The following is a 19,925-nucleotide window of genomic DNA, read 5'->3' as shown; positions in this document are numbered from 1 at the left end:
TCACTGTTCATCAGATCAGAAGTAGAGGTAGAGATGCCCAGATAACTAAGTTCCTATGAGCCTTAAAACATCAGTAGCTGTGTAGGACATGATTTAATGCTGCCACACAGAGCAAGGGAAGAGTATGGGTCAAAAGTTAAATGTTCCCTTGAGTAGCAGCCCACAAGCTAACAAGTGAATGAATCTTGGTTTGCAAACTATTGCATACTTACTCTGCCTTGTCAGAGAGATGGAAGAGCTGGAGCTGTTGTAGTGGGAGGGATGGGAGATGTAGAGGACAAGGACAGCAAAAAACTGTGTTAGGTCCATTCGTAGAGAATGATTTTTTATTTTTTTTGGGGGGGGGGTATTGGTTTTGGTGTTTTGTTGTTTTGTTTTTTTGTTTTGTTTTTGTGGCAGTTTAACCCAGATAAGATAGATAGTCTGCAGCATAGGTTGTCAGTTGTATAAATAGTGCATTTCAAATTGTGAAGTGTCTCACACAGACATTTTTCTGTGCATAGGATGGTTCTGGCAAGCCAAGGGAAAAGTCTTCCCTGAGGAGCTGAAGAGTAGAGGAGGGGTTCTTAGATAAGATCCATTCTTTACCCTTCAAATCTTGAGAGTAAACCACTAACATCTCAAATATGAACTGAAGAAAAAATATGGGGCTGTTGGCATGCATACATTGTTTTTTTAAATAATGAAATATTATTAGTTGTTGCCAGGTAGACCTCTTCTTAACAAACTGAATCCCCACATTTGATTTTCTTTTCCATGTCCAGAAAAATTGTTTATCATGGTGGATTCTCTAAAGCATGCATATGCAATCCTGTAGTCACTAGTGATTCTGCAGAAAAACAGAAATAGAGAAGTGGATTTTATATCTAAACAAATATTTTGCTGTTTTATGTTAAGGTTAGAATTTCATAGCCAGCCTTCTCCACAAGCTATAAAACGGATATGGTGTATCAGGAGTGCAGTGCCATGGTGGATTGAAGAAATTTTTTCTTTTTTTTTCTTCATGTTAAAATTTATGTGGAATTATGGGAAATTAGAAAAATAACTTGGTCAGAATTATTCAGGAAACTAAAAGCACTTCATTTTGCTCAAAATATTTGTGGAATATGCTATGTATTTTTTTCATTTTTAAGGGACAAAATCAGTTTTGAAGGCTTCAAAGATCATCAATTAAAGTTGTTTCTCCTATTTCCTAGTGATTTGTTGTTAGCAATATCTAGTTTTATATAACTTTGTAAATGGGATTTTAGTGAATTATTGACCAAGTTCGAGAAATTCTGTAGCTCTTTTGCGCTTCAGCTAGAAGTCAATGTATAAGTTTTGAACCAGTATAAATTCTCTTGCTATTGACAACTACTTTCTGCTGCTATGAGAGGTGCTGCAATACAGAAAGTAATTTTATTAGGGCTATTTAAAATTTGAGTAGATCTCTAGCATATTATTTCTGGTGACTTCTTGTGTGCTTATTGTATTATTTTAGCATAAATATAAAATAAGTAGACAAAACTATTTGTACATATTGTCTCATTTTTAAGCTAATTTTGGGAGAGAGTCTTAAGTAGTAAAACTTACTTTTCACTTAGATTTTTTTTTTTTTTTAGAGTTGAGCTGAAGTATTCTACCTGTTCCAGTTCTTTGATGGAGTGTAATGTGCTTTTGTCATTTTATGATTATATGAATAATAATTTAAACCATTTAAGAACATATTATCAATAAAAATTAATTATCTGAAAAGGAAATATTTGTTTCAAGCAAAATCTAACATGCTGATTAAAACTTCGAGAAATTCAGTGTAAAATTTAAGTGTAGAAATTTGTAAATAAATCCAAGGAAACTACACAAAATTCCCTAAATTTTTTTTTTTAGCACACTAGTTTTCCAATGTGCAGCACCCTGCAGATAAATTTAGAAGGTAATGCTGTATATTTTGTCTATTATTATAACTGTTACAAAATGTATTCATGCTTTATTAATTTTATATTAACATACTCTAGTATTAATAGTGTTGGTATATTGTTTTCATTCTCAGATGATGCCAGTGATAGTGATTGGATGTCATTACAGTGAGCTGTAATGGTGCTGGTTTAATCCTGCTTCATCTTTCCTAAACTTGGAAAGTTATACTCATGTTTGTGTTTAAATACTACAGTTTTAGAAACTTGGAAGTAAGCAGGCATTCTACATTATCTTTGGAAAGCAAAAAAGGAGTCTTATTCTTACTTAATTTGGCACGTGTTTTCCCCATGTAATGTTACGTGATAGAAGTATAGGGTTTAGTTTTCCCAAAGCCACTTTGTTAGAACCATATTCAGAGTATTACCAAGTGCCCTCAGCATCCATAAGCCAGAGAAGCCAAGCACATTAAACAGGTTACAGGTTCAGACTTCTGGTTCGTACTCTTGCATGGATCAGATCTCTAGAAAACCACCATAACCTTATTAAATATTTCAGTAGAGAAATAAATGTGAACAAGGTCTATTTTTTGTTTGTGTTTGTAAGTCTGTGAAATGGTGACACATTATCAGAAAAAGAAGTAATGTCTCCTAAATTACTATTCAATCAGAGTTTTTTGCTTCCTGTCTTCCCATCCTTAGCCTGGCATCTCACCGTTTTCAACACCTATTTATCTGAGATTTAATACAGCTGTTTCAACTTTGCCTCTTGAAGAAGTGAGAAGAGCCAAAGCCAGCAGAGAGTACCTACTGCCCATAAAAATTATCACAGCTGATTTCACTTTACTGAAATACATTCCTGCTGATAGAGGGCTTAATGTATTGTTTTGTTGCCTTGATGTTTAAAACTCAGCCTGCTTCTCTTCTCTTGCCATCCTGATACCTAAAGTATCAGCCTGTCAAGATGCATGTTTTTCACTGAAAGTAAACTTTCTAATAAACATATTGATTTGTATTTTGCAAATGTGGTGCTGTACTGGGAAAAATGTGTTTATTAAATATGCAGGGAATGTCAGTTCCTGAAGTCTTGTTATGTTTATAGTATCAACTACTTTGAAGCAAGCTGATGTATTTAGCAATCAGAAATGAAATTATGGGAATATGTAAATCAGATATCCCTTGAGTAGCACACTGGCATGCTTAGGAAAGCATTTGAATTAATAAAAGATCAGACCCCAAATGCTATAATTATGCTCTGAAGAAGAACAAGATGGATACTTAAGCTAAATCTATTAGATACTGAGGAAAATACAAAAAACACCCGAAAGGTGGTTGCAGGGGTTAAAGACAAGTCTCCTTAAATTAATACAGTGTGATTGGGCCAGAAAGCCTCTCCTCAGTGCTAAAAGAGCTAAAGCAACAGCTCTGAGGAATCTAGAGCTGATGGAAAGTCAAGGGAAGGACCAACAAAATCAGAACAGAGGAAGAATGAAGAGAACGTGATAGCTGTTTACAGACCAGTTGGTTTGTCATCTAGCATTTTGCCACTGACACTCTCCCACTGGTTAGCCTTGTGCAAAGGCTTGGGGCAAAAGCTGCCTTAATGGTGACAGGAGGAGGAGAAAGAATTATAAGGCAGGCAATGAAGTCTGACTACTAATATCCTCTGGTAAATTATTGATAGGGATTTGGGGGTCTGTCTTAAGGTCAAGACAGTTGACCTTATGCTATATTATACTTCTAGCTCAAGGCAGAGTAGTAACTGTTTCTATAATCAGACTATTTCCTCTTCTTGAAAGAATGAGTCTTTCTGCTGGCTTGGCTTATTTTGTCCTGTTATTAATAGAAATTTCAGGTATTATTTTTTGTTTTGCCTACATTATCTCATTGAACTAGTAGCTGTGGTTTATTCATGCTGTCATAATGCAAGGCCGTAATGCAATGATGTATACAACAGGTAAATTAAATGAGGCTCTACATGGTACCTAATACCATTTTACTTGCTTTGCACTTGAAGCTGTCTGCATGTACTTGAAGCTGTGTGCATCTAAACAGTTGCAAGCCTAAACCAACTCATCTTGCTGACCACAATAATCCTTCACAACTGGGAAGCCGCTTTTGCAGGCTGGTTATTGCCCAGGATATGTTTATTCCTTTATGACTCGCTACAATTGCAGTCAAGTCAGTGTATGCTGTCCACTACTCCAAATCTTTTGCCATTATTTTTTCTTACAAGCAGCTACAACATGATTAGTGGTGGATTTTTCTATCTTATCTGGTACATGACTGATTTTGCACTTTCCATGAATGACAAACTATCCAGAAACACTTATCATGGCTGTCACGAATATGCATTTTTCTTTAATATTAGTGATGTAGAACAAATCCATGTGAATTTTCTGATTAAAAAAAAATACTATTTTAAGTTGCTTTAAAATGAAGTGCGAAAGATGGGGATGAAAACTCAGACAGCTGAGGTTATAGAAATAACCTCCCAAACAGGGAACTGCTTGAAAGAGTCCAGCGCAGAGTCACAAAGATGATTAAGGGAGTGGAACACCTCCCTTATGAGGAGAGGCTGAAGGAGCTGGGTCTCTTCAGCTTGGAGAAGAGGAGACTGAGGGGTGACCTCATCAGTGTTTACAAATATGTAACGGGTGGGTGTCAGGATGATGGAGCTAGGCTTTTTTCAGTGATATCCAGTGATAGGACAAGGGGCAATGGGTGTAAACTGGAGCATAGAAGGTTCCACATTAACATCAGGAAGAACTTCTTTACTGTGAGAGTGACAGAGCACTGGAACAGGTTGCTCAAGGGGGTTGTGGAGTCTCCTACACTGGAGATATTCAAGGCCTGCCTGGACAAGTTCCTGTGTGATGTACTCTAGGTTACCCTGCTCTTGCAGGGGGGTTGGACCAGATGATCTCTTGAGGTCCCTTCCAACCCTTGGGATTCTGTGATTCTGTGATTCTGTGAAATGTTTGGAAGGGGTGGTATCTGCAGTAGTTAATCTTAAAGGGAGACTAAAAATGACCAGCACTAAAGAGTCCATTTATATAGCTTGTTCAGTATTTCCAGAATTCTACTTTTATGTAATGGATTTATTTCTTTTTCATAGACAGAGGCACTGTCAAATGACAATCCAGTAATTTCAAAAGAAAGAGGTAGTATGCAACAGATTAAATATCATGACTGAAAGGAAAACAGGATGTTGAGATGTATATGTTACATATATGTATATGAGGCACACATATTTATTCCAGTTCTGCTGAGTTTAAGACTAGGGGTGGTACTTTCTAGGTATAATTTCCATAGGAAATCAAATTGAAGTTTTCTGGGATTTGAGGCGCAGGAGGTAGACAGGAAATAACTTGGCTTATGCAATGGTCTGGGTATTTCTGTAAGAATTAGGAAAAGGTATGAAATTGTAAGAATATAATAATTATCTATTTTTAACTGAAGAAAAATAAATTTATTTAAATCTGAAAAAAAAACACTTGTGCTCACAATGAGTTGGACTAAAATAACTTTTCAAGTTAAAAAAGCTGGCCTGATACTAAGGTAATTCTATCAGTATTACTGATGTGCTTTAAAAGTTAAGAATAGGCTATGTTTGAAAAACTATGCTATGTTGTTATTTTTAAAATGCTGGGACCTATTATGTGTCTTGATTTGTGATAGCTGGAAAGAGAGTGAAGATGGAGGACACGATTTTTCTTATCATTGACATTGTTTGCTCAGTTACAGCTTTGCAGAGCAGGTAAAATATCAAAATGTTGTAAATATCAGAAACTGCAGATTAAACAAGGTATCAAATCAGGCCACAGTCCCGACTTCACACTATTATGTGTAGAGGCAAATGGAAAAGTTGCCTGACAGAGGTTTGTCTTTGCATTTTGGGGCTACATCAATATGGAAATTAATATATTTCAGTGGCATACATGTGTTCTACAAAATTGGTAAGTAGGATTTTGGATTTACAGTTCAATTTTATGTATTTGACCTAGAGCATAATAGTTAGTATGCAGTAGCAGTGGGGGTTTTGCAGAAAAGAAGGCTCTTCTTTTCCCTGCAGTATTTCTAAATCAGTTTTAAAATTAAATCAAATTAATATATTAATAAGAAGCAACTGTGTAATTTGGGTTAGAAACACAAAATAGAGTTCTGGTTGTGCACTTTACAGTTTAGTACTGAAATGACTTTCATCACGATTTCATGTCACATTAGAAAGAGATGTGAAATGTAAATTTAAAGGAATATATCCCATTTTTACAGTTATATCTCACTGAAAATAATGGGATAGAAATGCGTTTAGTTTTGTTATTTGGGTTTTTATTTATTTATTCAGTCTTTATTTTTGTTTATTAATCACCTGATGAATATCTTTATATAACCACAAGAAAATAGTCTGATTGCAAAGTATCAGCATTTGGAGGCAATACTGTTTATCTAAATTTTTAATAGGATGACTAAATTGCTAAGGATAGCTCTTATCTGAACCAATAATATGTCTTTCTTTCAGTCCTCCTAAGATCCACAGCTTTTGTGGTGGGTTGACCCTGGCTGGATGCCTGGTGCCCACCGAAGCCACTCTATCACTCCCTTCCTCATCTGGACAGGGGAGAGAAAATATAACAAAAGGCTCGTGGGTCAAGACAAAGGCAGGGAGGTCACTCAGCAATTACCATCATGTGCAAAACAGACCTGACTTGGGGAAATCAGTTTAATTTATTGCCAATCACAATCAGTGTAGGAAAATAAGAAATAAGAACAAATCTAAAAACACCTTCCCCTTACCTTTCCCTTCTTCCCAGACTCAACTTCGTTACCAATTTCTCTGCCTTCTCTCCATGAGCAATCCTGGGTATGGGGAATGAGTGTTTGCCAATCTATGATGCTTCATCTCTGCTGCTTCTTCCACCTCACACTCTTCCTCCTTCCAGTGTGGGTCCCTTCCATGGGATGGAGTCCTTCAGGAACAGACTGCTCCAGCATGGGTCCCCACAGAGTCACCAGTCCTGCCAGCAAAACTGCTCCAGTGCAGGCTTCTCTCTCCGCAGGGCCACAGGTTCTTCCAGGAGCGTGCTCCAGCATGGGCTTTCCATGGGGCCACAGCATCCTTCAGGCATCCCCCTGCTCCATTGTGGTTCCTTGTGGGCTGCAGGGGGACAGCCTGCCTCACCGTGGTCTGTTCCATGGGCTGCAGGGGAATCTCTGCTCCAGCAGTTGGAGCACCTCTTATCCTCATTCTGCACAGACCTGTGTGTCTGCAGAGCTTTTTCTGTCACAGATCTCACTCCACTCTCCTACCTGCAATTACTGTCGCACAGCAACTTTTTCCCCTTTTTAAAATATGTTTTCACCTGTTGCTGATGGGCTTGGCCTTGGGCAGTTGTTGGTCCGTCTTAGAGCCATCTGGCAGTGATTCCGTTAGGCACAGGAGAAGCTTCTATCAGCTTGTGACAGAAGTTACCCCTCTACTCCCCCAGTTACCAAAGCCTTGTCACACAAACCCAATGAGGATTTGTAACTCTTTGTTCAGGCAAAGGAAAGGAAAGACAAAAATGGAAAGCATGTTTTCAGAATGTCTCTATGCAAGATTAGGAGGCAGCTTTTAGAACTGTAGTTACTCAGCAGATGCATTCAGAAGGTTTTCAAGAGTCAATATCTAAGCTTCAAGTTGGATCATTCTGAGAAGCAAGAAAATTGAGACAAAGTTGAGGCAGCAGTGACAAGAACTTGAAATTACTATAGCAAGCTGTAATGTGACATCATTAGGCTATTGAAGTATAGTATACTACTGCTTTTTGAAGGATAGCAGATTGAAGAATTTGTATAAGTAAAATACAGGAATTTCAGCCTTTATGGCTTGTTTTATGAAGAATGAATTTTTCACTGTTTCTAGAAGGAAAAATTCAAGGCATAAAGTCTGGAAGATATCAGAACTTTCAAACAAATCTGTGATGTTTTCTTATTAGAAGCTTTTATCAGAACATGTAAAGTTGTATCTGTTTTAAAATGTACAGTTGTAGAGTTGCACTGTACCCACACTGTTGCTTACACGAAAAAACATTGTATTAACAATTTGAGTCAAAGTGAAAATGAAATCTCCTTGTTATTTTACAGCATTTAATGTACTCAAGACACAGGCCTGCAACAATGTCTTTTCCTTCGTTTGCTCAAGTACTGATGATGTACAAACCCAATAAAACAAACAGCGCCCAGTCTGCTTTATAGGTAGAATCAAACAGCTTTATAGGTAGACTCAAACAGCTTTATAGGTAGAATCTATCCAGAGCCTACTGCCAATTCTTTCAAATGATGCTCTTTTCACGGAGGTGATAGTAACATTCAAATCAGAATAACTTCTATAATTTGTGCTAAAAAGAAAGCACTTTCCTTGAAAGTATTGTCAACTCCTTAGCAAACATCACCTTCAATGTTTTGCTTTCGCCTCCTCCATCTCTGTCAGCTGCCCTGAGATTCCATGATTCATAATAATATGATAACAAACAAAATGCACACAAAACAACAAGGATTGCACAGCTACTTGTAACAAAACAGCTAGAAAACAACACATACTCTTTGTTGATTGTTTTAATCCTAACAAAGTGCCAGTAACGTGTCTCCTGATTAAATCTATGTGATGTAACTGTGTGGAAAATTAATTTATTCCTTATTTGTAATGGAATCTGGAACAGAGTTACAGTCTTAATGGATAAATTAATTCAGGTAACCAAAGGATAGCAAATTGTTTTGGGGCTAGTTTTCTACCAGATGTTTTCACAGTTCTCTGATTTATATTGTTGCATTTTGGTAGATACACTTTAGTGTCAAACTTATGCTTTTATACAATTAATGGCAGAAGATAAATTTATATAAATGCCTGAAGAACAGCACATTAATGTCAAATTCAAGATTACAGATTTCTGAAAGTGGTGTATAGTACACTTACGTGCATTTAGGATTTGTAGCTTACCCTAAACTAATGAAAGGCAATACAATCTTTAACACATTTTGTGCCAGTCAGTGTCTCTGACAAAAATTGTTTGTGATATTTCTTCATGTTACTACAGGGCTTTTCCATAACAATAAATTACTGTTAAGCACATTTGTCTACTACAATGAAAAGAGGAAAGTGCTGATAAGATTGCTTATAGAATAGTTTCTGGTTAAGTTTAACAGTAAAATGCTACTTCATTTGTTGACAAGAGGAAATGAGATTGCAGGAATACTTGCCTGATATACGTACAAGTTAACTAAGAAATAACAAAGTCAAAGAAATGATGCCATTCTGGTACCCATTTGAGTAAGGGGGTAAAGACTGGTTAATGCTTAATTTATGACTAAACCAACTAAGTGTGATTAGCTCTGTACATGAATATGATGAGTTCTTCTCTTTTCTGAGTTGTTTTATTTGTAATAATATGTAAATTTTCAGTTTTAATTAAGTTTATTTGCTCACTCTGTTCATAAAGTTATTCAAAACTGTATAATTGCAAGTATAGCTATCATGGATGGCCTTCTGAGCAAGCTGGGAACCTAAAGGGCAATGTGCCCTTTTGCTTTGCCATTTCTGTATGAAGGGGTGAAATGTCAGTTGACAAGAAGAAGATTCAATGTCAATATTCTTTCTGTAGCATCATAAACTGTAAGGCCATGGGAGTCAACCTCTTCCAGGCTCACAACACCTTGCCCTCATGCAAGCATGTGGCAAAGATAGAGGTGCAATGAATAGGGATCTAAGCTGTTAACAAAATTTAGATACTGAGTGTAAATTGTGAAAAGCATCTTTCTGTTTTATTTCTCTGGGATGAGTGTGTGACAACATGACTTTCAGCAAAACAGTTAAACACTTTTGTCCACTTTATACATAAATACTTATACATAACATGCATATTATGCATAAATAAAACCTAAATGTCTTCATAAGTTGCTGTGTGTGAAGTTCCTGGTATCAAGAAAAATCTACTTTTTCTTAAGCTGTGGAATCTAGATGAACTTCATCAATACATGTGTTTCAATTTAATCATGTGAAAAAATGACAAATGCATATAGTACTTGGAAAAGAAAAAAAAATCTGAAATTGGATTCTTTAATATGATTGGAAATCCAGATGGCCAGAAGCCTTCTCTTGTGTTCTTCTCTTCTTCCTACATATCCTGGGCAAAGTTCCCATTTTGTCATTAGGGATTGTAAGTTCGAAGACCATCTCTGACACTGAGCAAGATATTTTCCATTTTTTACTTTGTAAGTAAGTCCTGTTGTATAATATACCACAGGATAAATCAGAAAATTCCCTTGCTTAATTCTGTGTCAATTGAAATAAATGAAATAAGTGTGGTGGGTTTCTTTTTTGTGTATGTTGTGGGAGGGAGAAAAACAAATTTAAGATGCTGTGAATGCAGGAAAGGGGGTCCGAGTATTTAAATGGACTTTTAATTACCCTTTCACTTTATAATAGTGTAGTGACTAGTGTTTACTTATGTCACTTAGAAAAGCTGGTGCAGAGAGGACCACTAAATTCTAAAAATTTGAATTCTAAAACCCACTGGAGTTCAGGAAGCAGAATTTCTCTTTGTTCTCCTTGCCTTGATCTCCTATTCTAAATGAACAGTCATGCTGTGTATATGTAGAAGCTTTCTTCCAAGTTATTTTTTCTATAAGTGCTATGGATCTAAAGTTCATGCAGGTGCATGCAGTAGCAAAATTGTTTCAGGTGCCTCACTGGAAATAAGCCACTTACTCTGAGATATATTTTTCCCAAGACTATACATCTTAGTGTTGTGATTTACTGTGTAATGCTCCCTACTGCATAACACAAAGGCTCTACTGCTGGAATCAGTGTGAAATACAGTGATTGTGTACAAAAAATAGATGATAATTTTAAGCTGAAAGTTACCAAACCTGAGGTGTGAACTGGAAAAAACAGTGATTTTTCAGCCTCAAAATAATAGACAATATTTACATTTAGACAAACTACCTAACCATTACTGCTATCACCTAACAGTAAACTGTGTACCTTATGTTAACGGCCAAAGGTTGGACCAAATATTATTATATTGATGTACATCATACAAAGACAGGAAAATCTAATACCTCAAAGAATGGGTCTTTTCTTGGTCTTAGAAGATCTTGCAGCTTCTGCTACAATGTTATCTTAAGTTCCTAAATGTTCCCTAGGCAAAGTGAACTGTGCTGGGACACTTTGGACCAGCAGGTGTCTTGTTGTGCCGCGACTGGATCATTGTAGCTTGCTAGTATCCAGCAGACAAAATTTACTAATCTTAGCAAAGCCTAATAAAATGGGCTGCAACGTCTGTCCAGGACTGTGGGTGAACATTGCAGTGCCTGGCTGAGACTGACCTCTGGGATCCAGGTTGTACTAGTATTGGTGTCCAAGCAGTCTGTGTAAAATTTGCACAAAATCTGGGATAGGGCATGCAACTGACTTTCTGCAGTTGAATGAATTAGGAGCTAGCAATTGAGGTGTCGAAAATGATTTTACACTTCCCTGCTTGTACATTTTGAGGAATTCAAGGAAAAATATACTCGTGCTCTATTGATGACTAAAAATATGAAAAGATTTATTACCTTAGTTATAAATACAACCTTTCGTAAACAGGCATACAGTATTAAAAGCTAGCTGCGGATTCAGATCTGTGTTGTTTTTAAGTATGGGGTGAGGTAGCTACAGGTATGATAGTTTTTTAATGATAAAAGGTGTAGAAAATAGATCACAATGCATGTAGTAAAACATGGAAAATTGTCCATCTTCATTTTCTTTTGGCAGTTTTACATTCTGTTGAGTAAATAGAAAAATCTATATAATAATAGAAGTGTAGTTCCCCAACAACCCCACCAAAAAACCCAAAACCCTCAAAAAGCCATGAGAGGATGAATTATCAGGCTTCTTACACATGGAGACAAAAGGTGCTCTTTAATGGAACCACTAGAAGTCATCAGTCTTCGCTTTTTCAACATTGCTTATTTGTGTTGGTAGCTATTAGGAACTCCAAACAGTGTGTACTTTAAATTTTACAGTGCTTCATAGGCTATAACATAAACATGGTGTATAACTTTGGGCTCACAAGTTTTACTTATTGATTGATCTGCCGAAGATCACTGTAATGATCTCTAGCAGACCAGAGAGGGGAAAAAAGGTTGTAGAGGTGCATTGAAAGTTACTTATTACAAAAACATGAGATGTCTTTCTGTCCTCTAGCCTTTGGATTTTTCACTTGGAATTCAGAGGACAGCAAAAAACTTTCCATCTGGCCAGTATGTGATGAAGCATTTTGTCTCATGTTTGACATATTTATGAATACGTGTATGTGTTGGGTATTTTGCAGGAGCTTCAAGATGGCATTGGGAGACAGCAAACTGTTGTCAAAACATTGAACGTAACTGGTGAAGAGATTATTGGGCAGTCATCAGCAGCAGATGCTAAGGTGCTGAAGGAACAGCTGGAAAGTTTGAACACCCGGTGGCAGGAGATCTGCAGACAGTTAGTTGAGAAAAAAAAGAGGTAGGTTAAAAGAGAGAAAAAATAAAATGAAATTTTTAGTAATTTTAGTAATTTTAGATTTGCTCAAGGTTTAAATATTTAAGGGATCTCTCAACTTGTGGAATTTTCATATTCGTAGCAGATTATCAGTAATTAAATTTTGCATGCACTGTCATTTGTTTAATTCTTCTTTTCTACCTTCTCTTAGTGACTACCATTCCTTTCTGTACTCCTCATTTTTATAATTTCACTTGTAATGTTTAAAGAAATCAAACCAGCATGTTATTGCTTGATTAAAAGTAGAACAGATTGGAGGTTAATTTACAGAATTTACAGTTCATTTATCATCTTTTAATTTAATAGTATGTCATTAAAATATATCTCTGTAGTCCTAATAATACTTTAGCTAATTAATACAGTTAATCCTAATCTAGTTCACTTCTCATTATTAAAGCTATTAACATCTACGTTTCATAGGTTGGCTAAAAGGCATGGACTGGTTCATTTAGTGTTGTTTATAACCACTTTGGATCCTTTTTTTTTTTTTCCTCATGCAGTCACAAGAAGCAAGAGGTTTTGAATTACAGATAATGCAAAAACAGTTTGATTTCTTTAAAAAGGGAATTTCCAATTGAAAAGAAGGTATTTTGTTTTATACTAGGCTTTATACAACATATGTTCTAACCTAGATGCTAGGCCTAAATTAATATGATATTCTGCTTTTAAATACAGTCACCAGTAGAGCTTTCTTCACACGTTTTTTAAAACCCAGAATATTCCTTATAGAGGTGCATTAATGAGTGCTATACATGTACTAGAAGAACTAATAGAGTGCAACAGTTTTGTTACTTCTGATGTGTCATGTACCTCATTTTGATTTAGAGTGAGGGAGGAAAAGCAGTTAAAATGTTCACTGGGAGTGGTAAGGGAGTATCCTGAATGGTGGTTATTGAGTTTAATCATGATTAAAGTTTCACTTTGAACATGTCAAAAGGAGGTGAAGCAAGTAAGCTACACCTGTCAGAGCCTTCAGCAGTGCTTTAAATATTTCTTTCTGCTGAATTTCCAGGTGTTGATGATGATGCTACTTGCTACAGAAGGGAATCCATGGCCTTTATTTATCACACTAAAAGCTGATCTTTTGTTCCATGGAAACCCATCTGTGTTTCCAAGCTTTAACTTGTTATCTAAGTGCTAACACTTACAAAACAATAACACATAATTTTAATAGCACTTTGACAACACAGAAGAAATCAGTGTTTGAGCTTTGACTGAGAATAAGAAATATGTTCTAGTTCTAGTGAAGATTGGTACTTTCCTTCATTTATCAGTAGAAATGTGTATCAGAATGCTGCTTCACCTCAAGGCAGTGCTAGAACTATATGGAAATTCTTGGCACATTCTGTATCTTGAGGAAACTTAGGATCAGCTATGTTTCCTAGATGAAGGTTTTACATTAAATGCTTGCACATGCTTCCCTCTTTTTGGTCTGCTTGGTTTGTCAATTGCTTTGTTTCCCTCTGGAATGACAGCTTGTCTAATTTTGAGGACAATGATCGCAGAGAACTTAGTTGGTGAAGTCTACATGAATAAATGCATTGCTGTAGAAGGAATACAGAAAGTGCTGTGTTAAACTGGGATAGAAATGTTTTTGATGTACTCTAGCAAGACCTGTGTGTGTCAGGATGGAGGAGCTTGCACTTTAATTCATCACCCGGTCTTCCCATCTGCGTCAAAGCCAGAGAGCCCTTTTGCTCCCAGATCTTGGAAACAGATCCTATCTTCAGTATAGCTGATGCTTCCCAGTACATGCTTTTCCTTCTTTCCTTCATCTTTTCACTTTCACAAGCTGGATTTTCAAAGGAAAGAAAGCCTAGTTGACAGGAATATATGGTGTGCTCTAGCTAGGTCTATCTGCCACACCATCTTCATATAGCCTGTCATAAGTGTTATAGGATTTTAATCTCTTTTATGCTTTGGCATCTTAGTTGTTTAATAGTTGTCCTAATTTGATTTGATATAGTTAGGTTCTCTCCTTTTAGGACTTGAAACCCATGTCACCCAATGAGCCTTAAGTTTTCATTAAGAACAAAGCACTGAGCAAGTAAGAATAGTTAAAGGAAGTGATCTCTACTTGCAGTCCAAAAGAGCTAATATAGCCATGACGCTGTGTATTGCATGTGTTTGTACTATACGAATTTACTCATGTAAGTCAGATAATGTAAGTTATAATAGATCAGGATGCATTAAAATATTTTTATTTCTCTTTTTCAGAATAGGTTTAGTAGGCTATTTGTCAAAAAAACTCTTAAGCCAGTGCGCTTATATTTGGATCAGTTAAGTTTTAATAGTCCTTCTCTATATTTCCTAAAACTTAAAATGTTCATGGTTAATATATTTTTATGATCATAAAGGGGATTCTAAGATTTTAGTGTAAGTCACTTAATTTTAGGAATGAGAGAATCCAACCACAATTTAAAACCATAATTTAAGAAGGTAATATTGAATGGAGAATAGACTGAATAGAATACATTTTCATTTAGCAATTTAAAAGAAAAATAAAAGTAGATATTGAAATTTAGAACCTTCTGCAAATCAGAAAACTGATTCTAAATATTGTAATAGATTTTATGTTTTATTCTTTGTAGTCAATACACTGTACTCTGCTTTGAGAGCTGATTCTCAGTAGCTCAAACAGAGGAGTAGTGATCAACTGAAATTCTGTTTTCTGTTGCATTTCTTGGCTCAGCATAACTCAAAATAAAGGAAGTGGGAAGAAATTAGCAATTGAATGGATTCCAGAAATGAAATCTGACAGTGATTTCAAATTCAAGTGTAATGTGCTAAGCATTATTTAAATGGCAAAGGAATTTTATATGCTGTAAAGTTAATTTTTGCTATTGCTTACCAAGATAATTGATTATGATAATCCTGCACATTTACAGTTTGGGCATAGACACTCAATATTAGACATAGTTCTCAATCAAAATCCAAGCGTACTCATCAGTTAGATGGGGAGAAGAGATTACAGCTGTAACAGAAACCAACATAGGTATTTTTGTAAGTTGCATGAATGTGAGAATTTATCTGGAGACAGAAGGTGTATGGTGACATTTCCACGGATGCCCATGACATTAAGCTCTCCAAGGTAGTGAAATGCTGAGCTGATACTGGTAAACTCCAAAACCGAGTGGATGGGCAACAAGCAGCAGATGATCTTCATCACAGGCAAATGTGCAGTAATGAATATGTCGGAGAAACAGGCTCTACCATTTTGACATTATGGTTAGCTTGCAAATGGCAGTTACAACTCAAGAAAATGATCCTGGCATTATCACCAACAGTGTTTGCTGGGGATGGAGGAGTTCTACAGAATTAGTTTGTCAGTTTTCCTGAAGAAAAGTTTGGGATAACTTAAGACAGCAGTGGCTTGCTATCAGGGTGTGCACTTGAGTGCCTGTGTGGTGGCAAGCCCGAGGGCTGTGGCTGCAGCACGGTGCTGTGCCTTTGCTCCTCCTGCAAGAACACATGGGCCGGGCAAAGCTAGTCAAGGGAGTATATATCAGGAGGAGAGCCAGCATCTCACATAGCAGCTTAATAAGGTGAAGACTCATAAATGAGGTTGTTGACAAACTTGTAACAGTTGTACTGGCTGGGCTTTGTATTTTCCATCTTTGTTAAAAGTTTCTTGTGTAATTTTTGAAACCAGATGCCCAGGAATTAGATTCCTTTTTTGTTTCAGGCGTAATCAGTTGAGTTTTTATTCATCACAATCTGACATTTGTTAAAATTGGGTTTTGTTGAATGGAAGAGAATTTTTCATTATTTTACCTGCAAATACATTTGCACATTTAATGAGCTTGAACCTGCAGATGTTCACATCTCTACTCAAGTGAGTTTGAAGTAATTATGGAAAGAATGACAGAACAAAGGCTGTTTACCTGAATTCTTTAAAACACTTGTCAGAATATAAACCCAGCACCTTTCTGTTATAAATAAAAATAATTGTTATATTTTTTTTCATACCTTACCTTCCTTAAATTTGTTTTTTTGGTTGGCTGGTTCGTTGGTTTTGGGTTTGTTTTTTTTTGTTGTTGTTGTTTTTTGTTGGTTGTTTTTTTTGTTTGTTTTCATAACACAGTAGCTACCAATGATTGGCTTCCTTCACTTAAAAACTTGGTATATTGAAGGCTGTGATTAGCTTCTCATTTTAATTTAAAGGCTAGTTTAGGATGAAGAGATTTCACTAGTAATTAAGTCAATAAATACATTTTTTCATTCCAACATAAAGTTATTTATATATTGAAGTTTTTCTTTTTTTTTTTTTTTTTTCTGTAGAGATTTCTTACAGTAAATCACAAGAAATGTATCACTCTGGTATAAAATTGCATTGTGTTTACAAGTATGTAGCTAACCTTCTTACTGTTTAGTATTTGCTTCTGACCTTTTCCTGTGATATTTTTCATTTCAATTATTTTATTTAAAGTTCCTTACCCAAATGAAGCATATTTGCACATTTTTTAGAGAAGGAAAAAAAATTCATTCTTTTCTAGCAAATATTTCTCTAAATTGCTAAGTTACTATTTTGGTATCTTCTTAAATTCTCAGTAACAGTTACCAAATGCACTAATTCCTAATCTTAGAAATACCATAAATACAAAATCAACAGCTGAATGTTAAAAAAATAAAAAGACACCAAAACATTATTGGAAGTGTAAGTGGGAATATGAGTCACAAGTGCAGATCTGCCCTACTCCTATGATTGCATATTTTCTTTCTCTTGCTGACACCTCCCAAATAAGTCCGACATCACTTGTGTGCACTTACAAACTAAACATCTGATGTATTTCACAAACTATTTACAGGTTGCTATGGTATTGGTATCACATTGTTGACTATGGAGAAAATACATGAGCTGAAATATACATTTCATATTCTCATATGTTTCCTAGAAACTGTAAATGAAAAAGTAAGCTTACTTGAAATGGATCATGAATGTTTATCTAATAGTTAACCGTTATAGCTAAGTAAAAAAATCTGTCCAGGGTATTTTGTGGACTACCATAAGAATTTGTTATTGCTTCAGTTTAATACCATTAGGAAAACTAATCCCTAATTTATGAAATACCATACACAAACTAGTATTAGGAAAAAGAATTAATTCAATTTAATTTGCTAGTCAGTGTTAAATACTGAATATTAATACATTCACTTCCAGGAATATAACGTATAAGGTTCATATTTAAGCAGTTATGAAGTCAGACCAGGAGGCCTTATAAATTTAGAAACGCAAACAGAAAGCTGACATGTTTTAGGAGGGAAAACACAAAGTAATGTGCATGAGAATAGCAAGCATGTAGAAGACCAAATGTTACATATGAAATTTTCTACTTCCCTGCTGTAGTTTGAGAATTTTCCATCAAACAAGTTGGGTTATATTTCAGGGTTAATGAAGTAAATCCATTTGTGGGCAGAGAAGCAGTTTAGAAGCTCTTTGAGAAATTCGGCTGTTTTAGAAGTATAAGTAATATTTAACAGCATGCATATCTCTGCTGGAGATGGATCTGCTTGGCTCCATAGGACCAGCTGCTGAAATGACATTTTATTCCTCAATCACTTGCTTATACAGCAGATGTACTCCCAACTGCTTTCTCAAGAGCTGCTCTGTCCATGTCCAAGTCAACTGGTGGGTCATTCTCCTTGTTCCAGTTTGTTTAGGCTTTGATTTGGAAGTCTATACTCCCTTAATAAACATGAACTATTAATTTGTCATTGCCACTATGAATTTAAACACCCAGAAATTACATGTACATGTTGTTCCAAATATAATCACAGTGATAGAAATCAGCTTGTTCAAAAGGTGCAATCAGTCATCAAGTTAAAACTTTTTATTTGATTGACTGGTTCAGCTAATACAGACAGTGCTTTATTTTAGTGGCTTGCATAATATGATACTTGTCATTCAGGATGTTATTTATAATAAAAATAATGTTCTAGCAGTCCAAGAACATTAAAAGTAAAGTCAATTATGAAGTGTACCTCCAGCTCTCATTAATTGCAATGGACCTTTTAATTACTATACTACATACTTTTCCTGACTAGGGTAAGATAGTAGATCTTTATGGCTTTTTGTTTGTTTGTTTTCTCTGGATTCTTAAACCCTTCTGTGCATGTATATGTCTATCTATTTATGTAAAGTAAACCTGTCTAAATGAATTCCTGGAAAGTCTTAGATTGAAAACATCCCACATAGCTCAGAGAATAAAACTGAATCCTACTGATCAACATTTAAATTAGTCATCAAAGTAAAAATACTTCCTTCATGACTAGGAAAAGTTTTAAATGTTTTAAAAGTTGGAGTTAAATTCATAAGGGTGATTAAACTGACAGTGCACTTAAGGTGAAAAAGAAATCTTGCTAGTTGCTATCTCTTCTAGGAGACAAGATATCTTTCTGATTTCTCATTCAAAAATATTATACAGCTCAATAATTTTGCTCTCAGGTGCATTGAGTTGAACACTATGCCTTTTCTGTGCCAGAATTAATGTATTTAATGCTGTATTTTTCTCAGGTTTATCCTTAGGGTACCATCACATAATGCTTCTACTGAGATATATGCTTTACAACTTACATTTGCATTTCCAGGAATCCTAGACAAATCACAGTGCCTGAAAGCAGTCATGCACGTTTCTGTAAGAAAATGTAAGACAAAGCCTGGAAAGCAGGGCTGTTGGTTGGATTCTTTTGCTTTTTATGGTGTTCACATTTTTAGGTATTTCAATAAATGTAAGCATATGTGAGTGTATATATATGCATACCTGTATTTATGTGTATATATCCATGTGTATGTATATACATATATAAAGACATACATAGTTTTAGAGTTTGGTTTGGGGATTTTTTGGTTTTTACAGTAAATATTTTCTCTTTCTTTTTCTTCTAAAGAACAATTTAGCTCCAGTGGCTTGTGTTTGCTTAATCTCTGCACAGTTATTCTGGAGTAACTTACTTATGAACTTAAAAAAGAGCAGTAGTGGACTCGTATGCCTAGCAAATATTGGAATATAGAATATAGTGTGTTTAGTGATGGATTTAGCAGTGCTAGGTTAAAGGCTGGACTCAATGACCGTAAGATTCTTTTAAACCTAAACAGTTCTATGATTCTGTGACCCTTGGCTGGTACCGTAGCGTTCTTTTTTCTCATATCAGTACACACTTGGCAATAAGCACCAGTGCTCTCAAAGGAGATGACTGAACCCTATACACCTGTACTGTTGTAGACTTAGAGCATGCGACTCCTGGTCTTTGAGCACTAGGTGACAAAAAATTCTCCTGTTTGAGGGTAGATTAAAATTGATCTAAATTTACAGCTACAATCCACCTGAAATGCTTGAGAGAATAAGAATCTCTGGATATATCAGTTGAGCTAGGAAAAAAAGCAATCATTTAAACCTAAACTAATCTCCTTTACACAAACTTCGTATATTTATTATGACTGAATGCATGATTTATTAATGGACTTCATA

General features: G+C 35.6%; 1 protein-coding gene across 11 annotated transcripts in view; it reads left to right on the top strand.

Moving 5' to 3' along the window:
• DMD (dystrophin) overlaps nucleotides 1-19,925 on the top strand; it is a 745,980-nt gene that overhangs the window by 327,634 nt on the left and 398,421 nt on the right. For all 11 annotated transcript variants that reach the window (XM_061349397.1, XM_061349396.1, XM_061349395.1 and 8 more), the window contains one exon: nucleotides 12,245-12,420. In XM_061349397.1, coding sequence (XP_061205381.1) covers nucleotides 12,245-12,420 — 176 coding nt within the window. The remainder of the gene's footprint in view (nucleotides 1-12,244; nucleotides 12,421-19,925) is intronic.

The sequence above is a fragment of the Neopsephotus bourkii genome, unplaced genomic scaffold (genome assembly GCF_033783945.1).
Source record: "Neopsephotus bourkii isolate Nb327-2 ecotype Australia unplaced genomic scaffold, CSIRO-AGI_Nbou_v1 NB_414, whole genome shotgun sequence".
NCBI classification, from domain to species: Eukaryota; Metazoa; Chordata; class Aves; order Psittaciformes; family Psittacidae; genus Neopsephotus; species Neopsephotus bourkii.
This window is presented reverse-complemented; position numbering and strand designations above follow the sequence as displayed.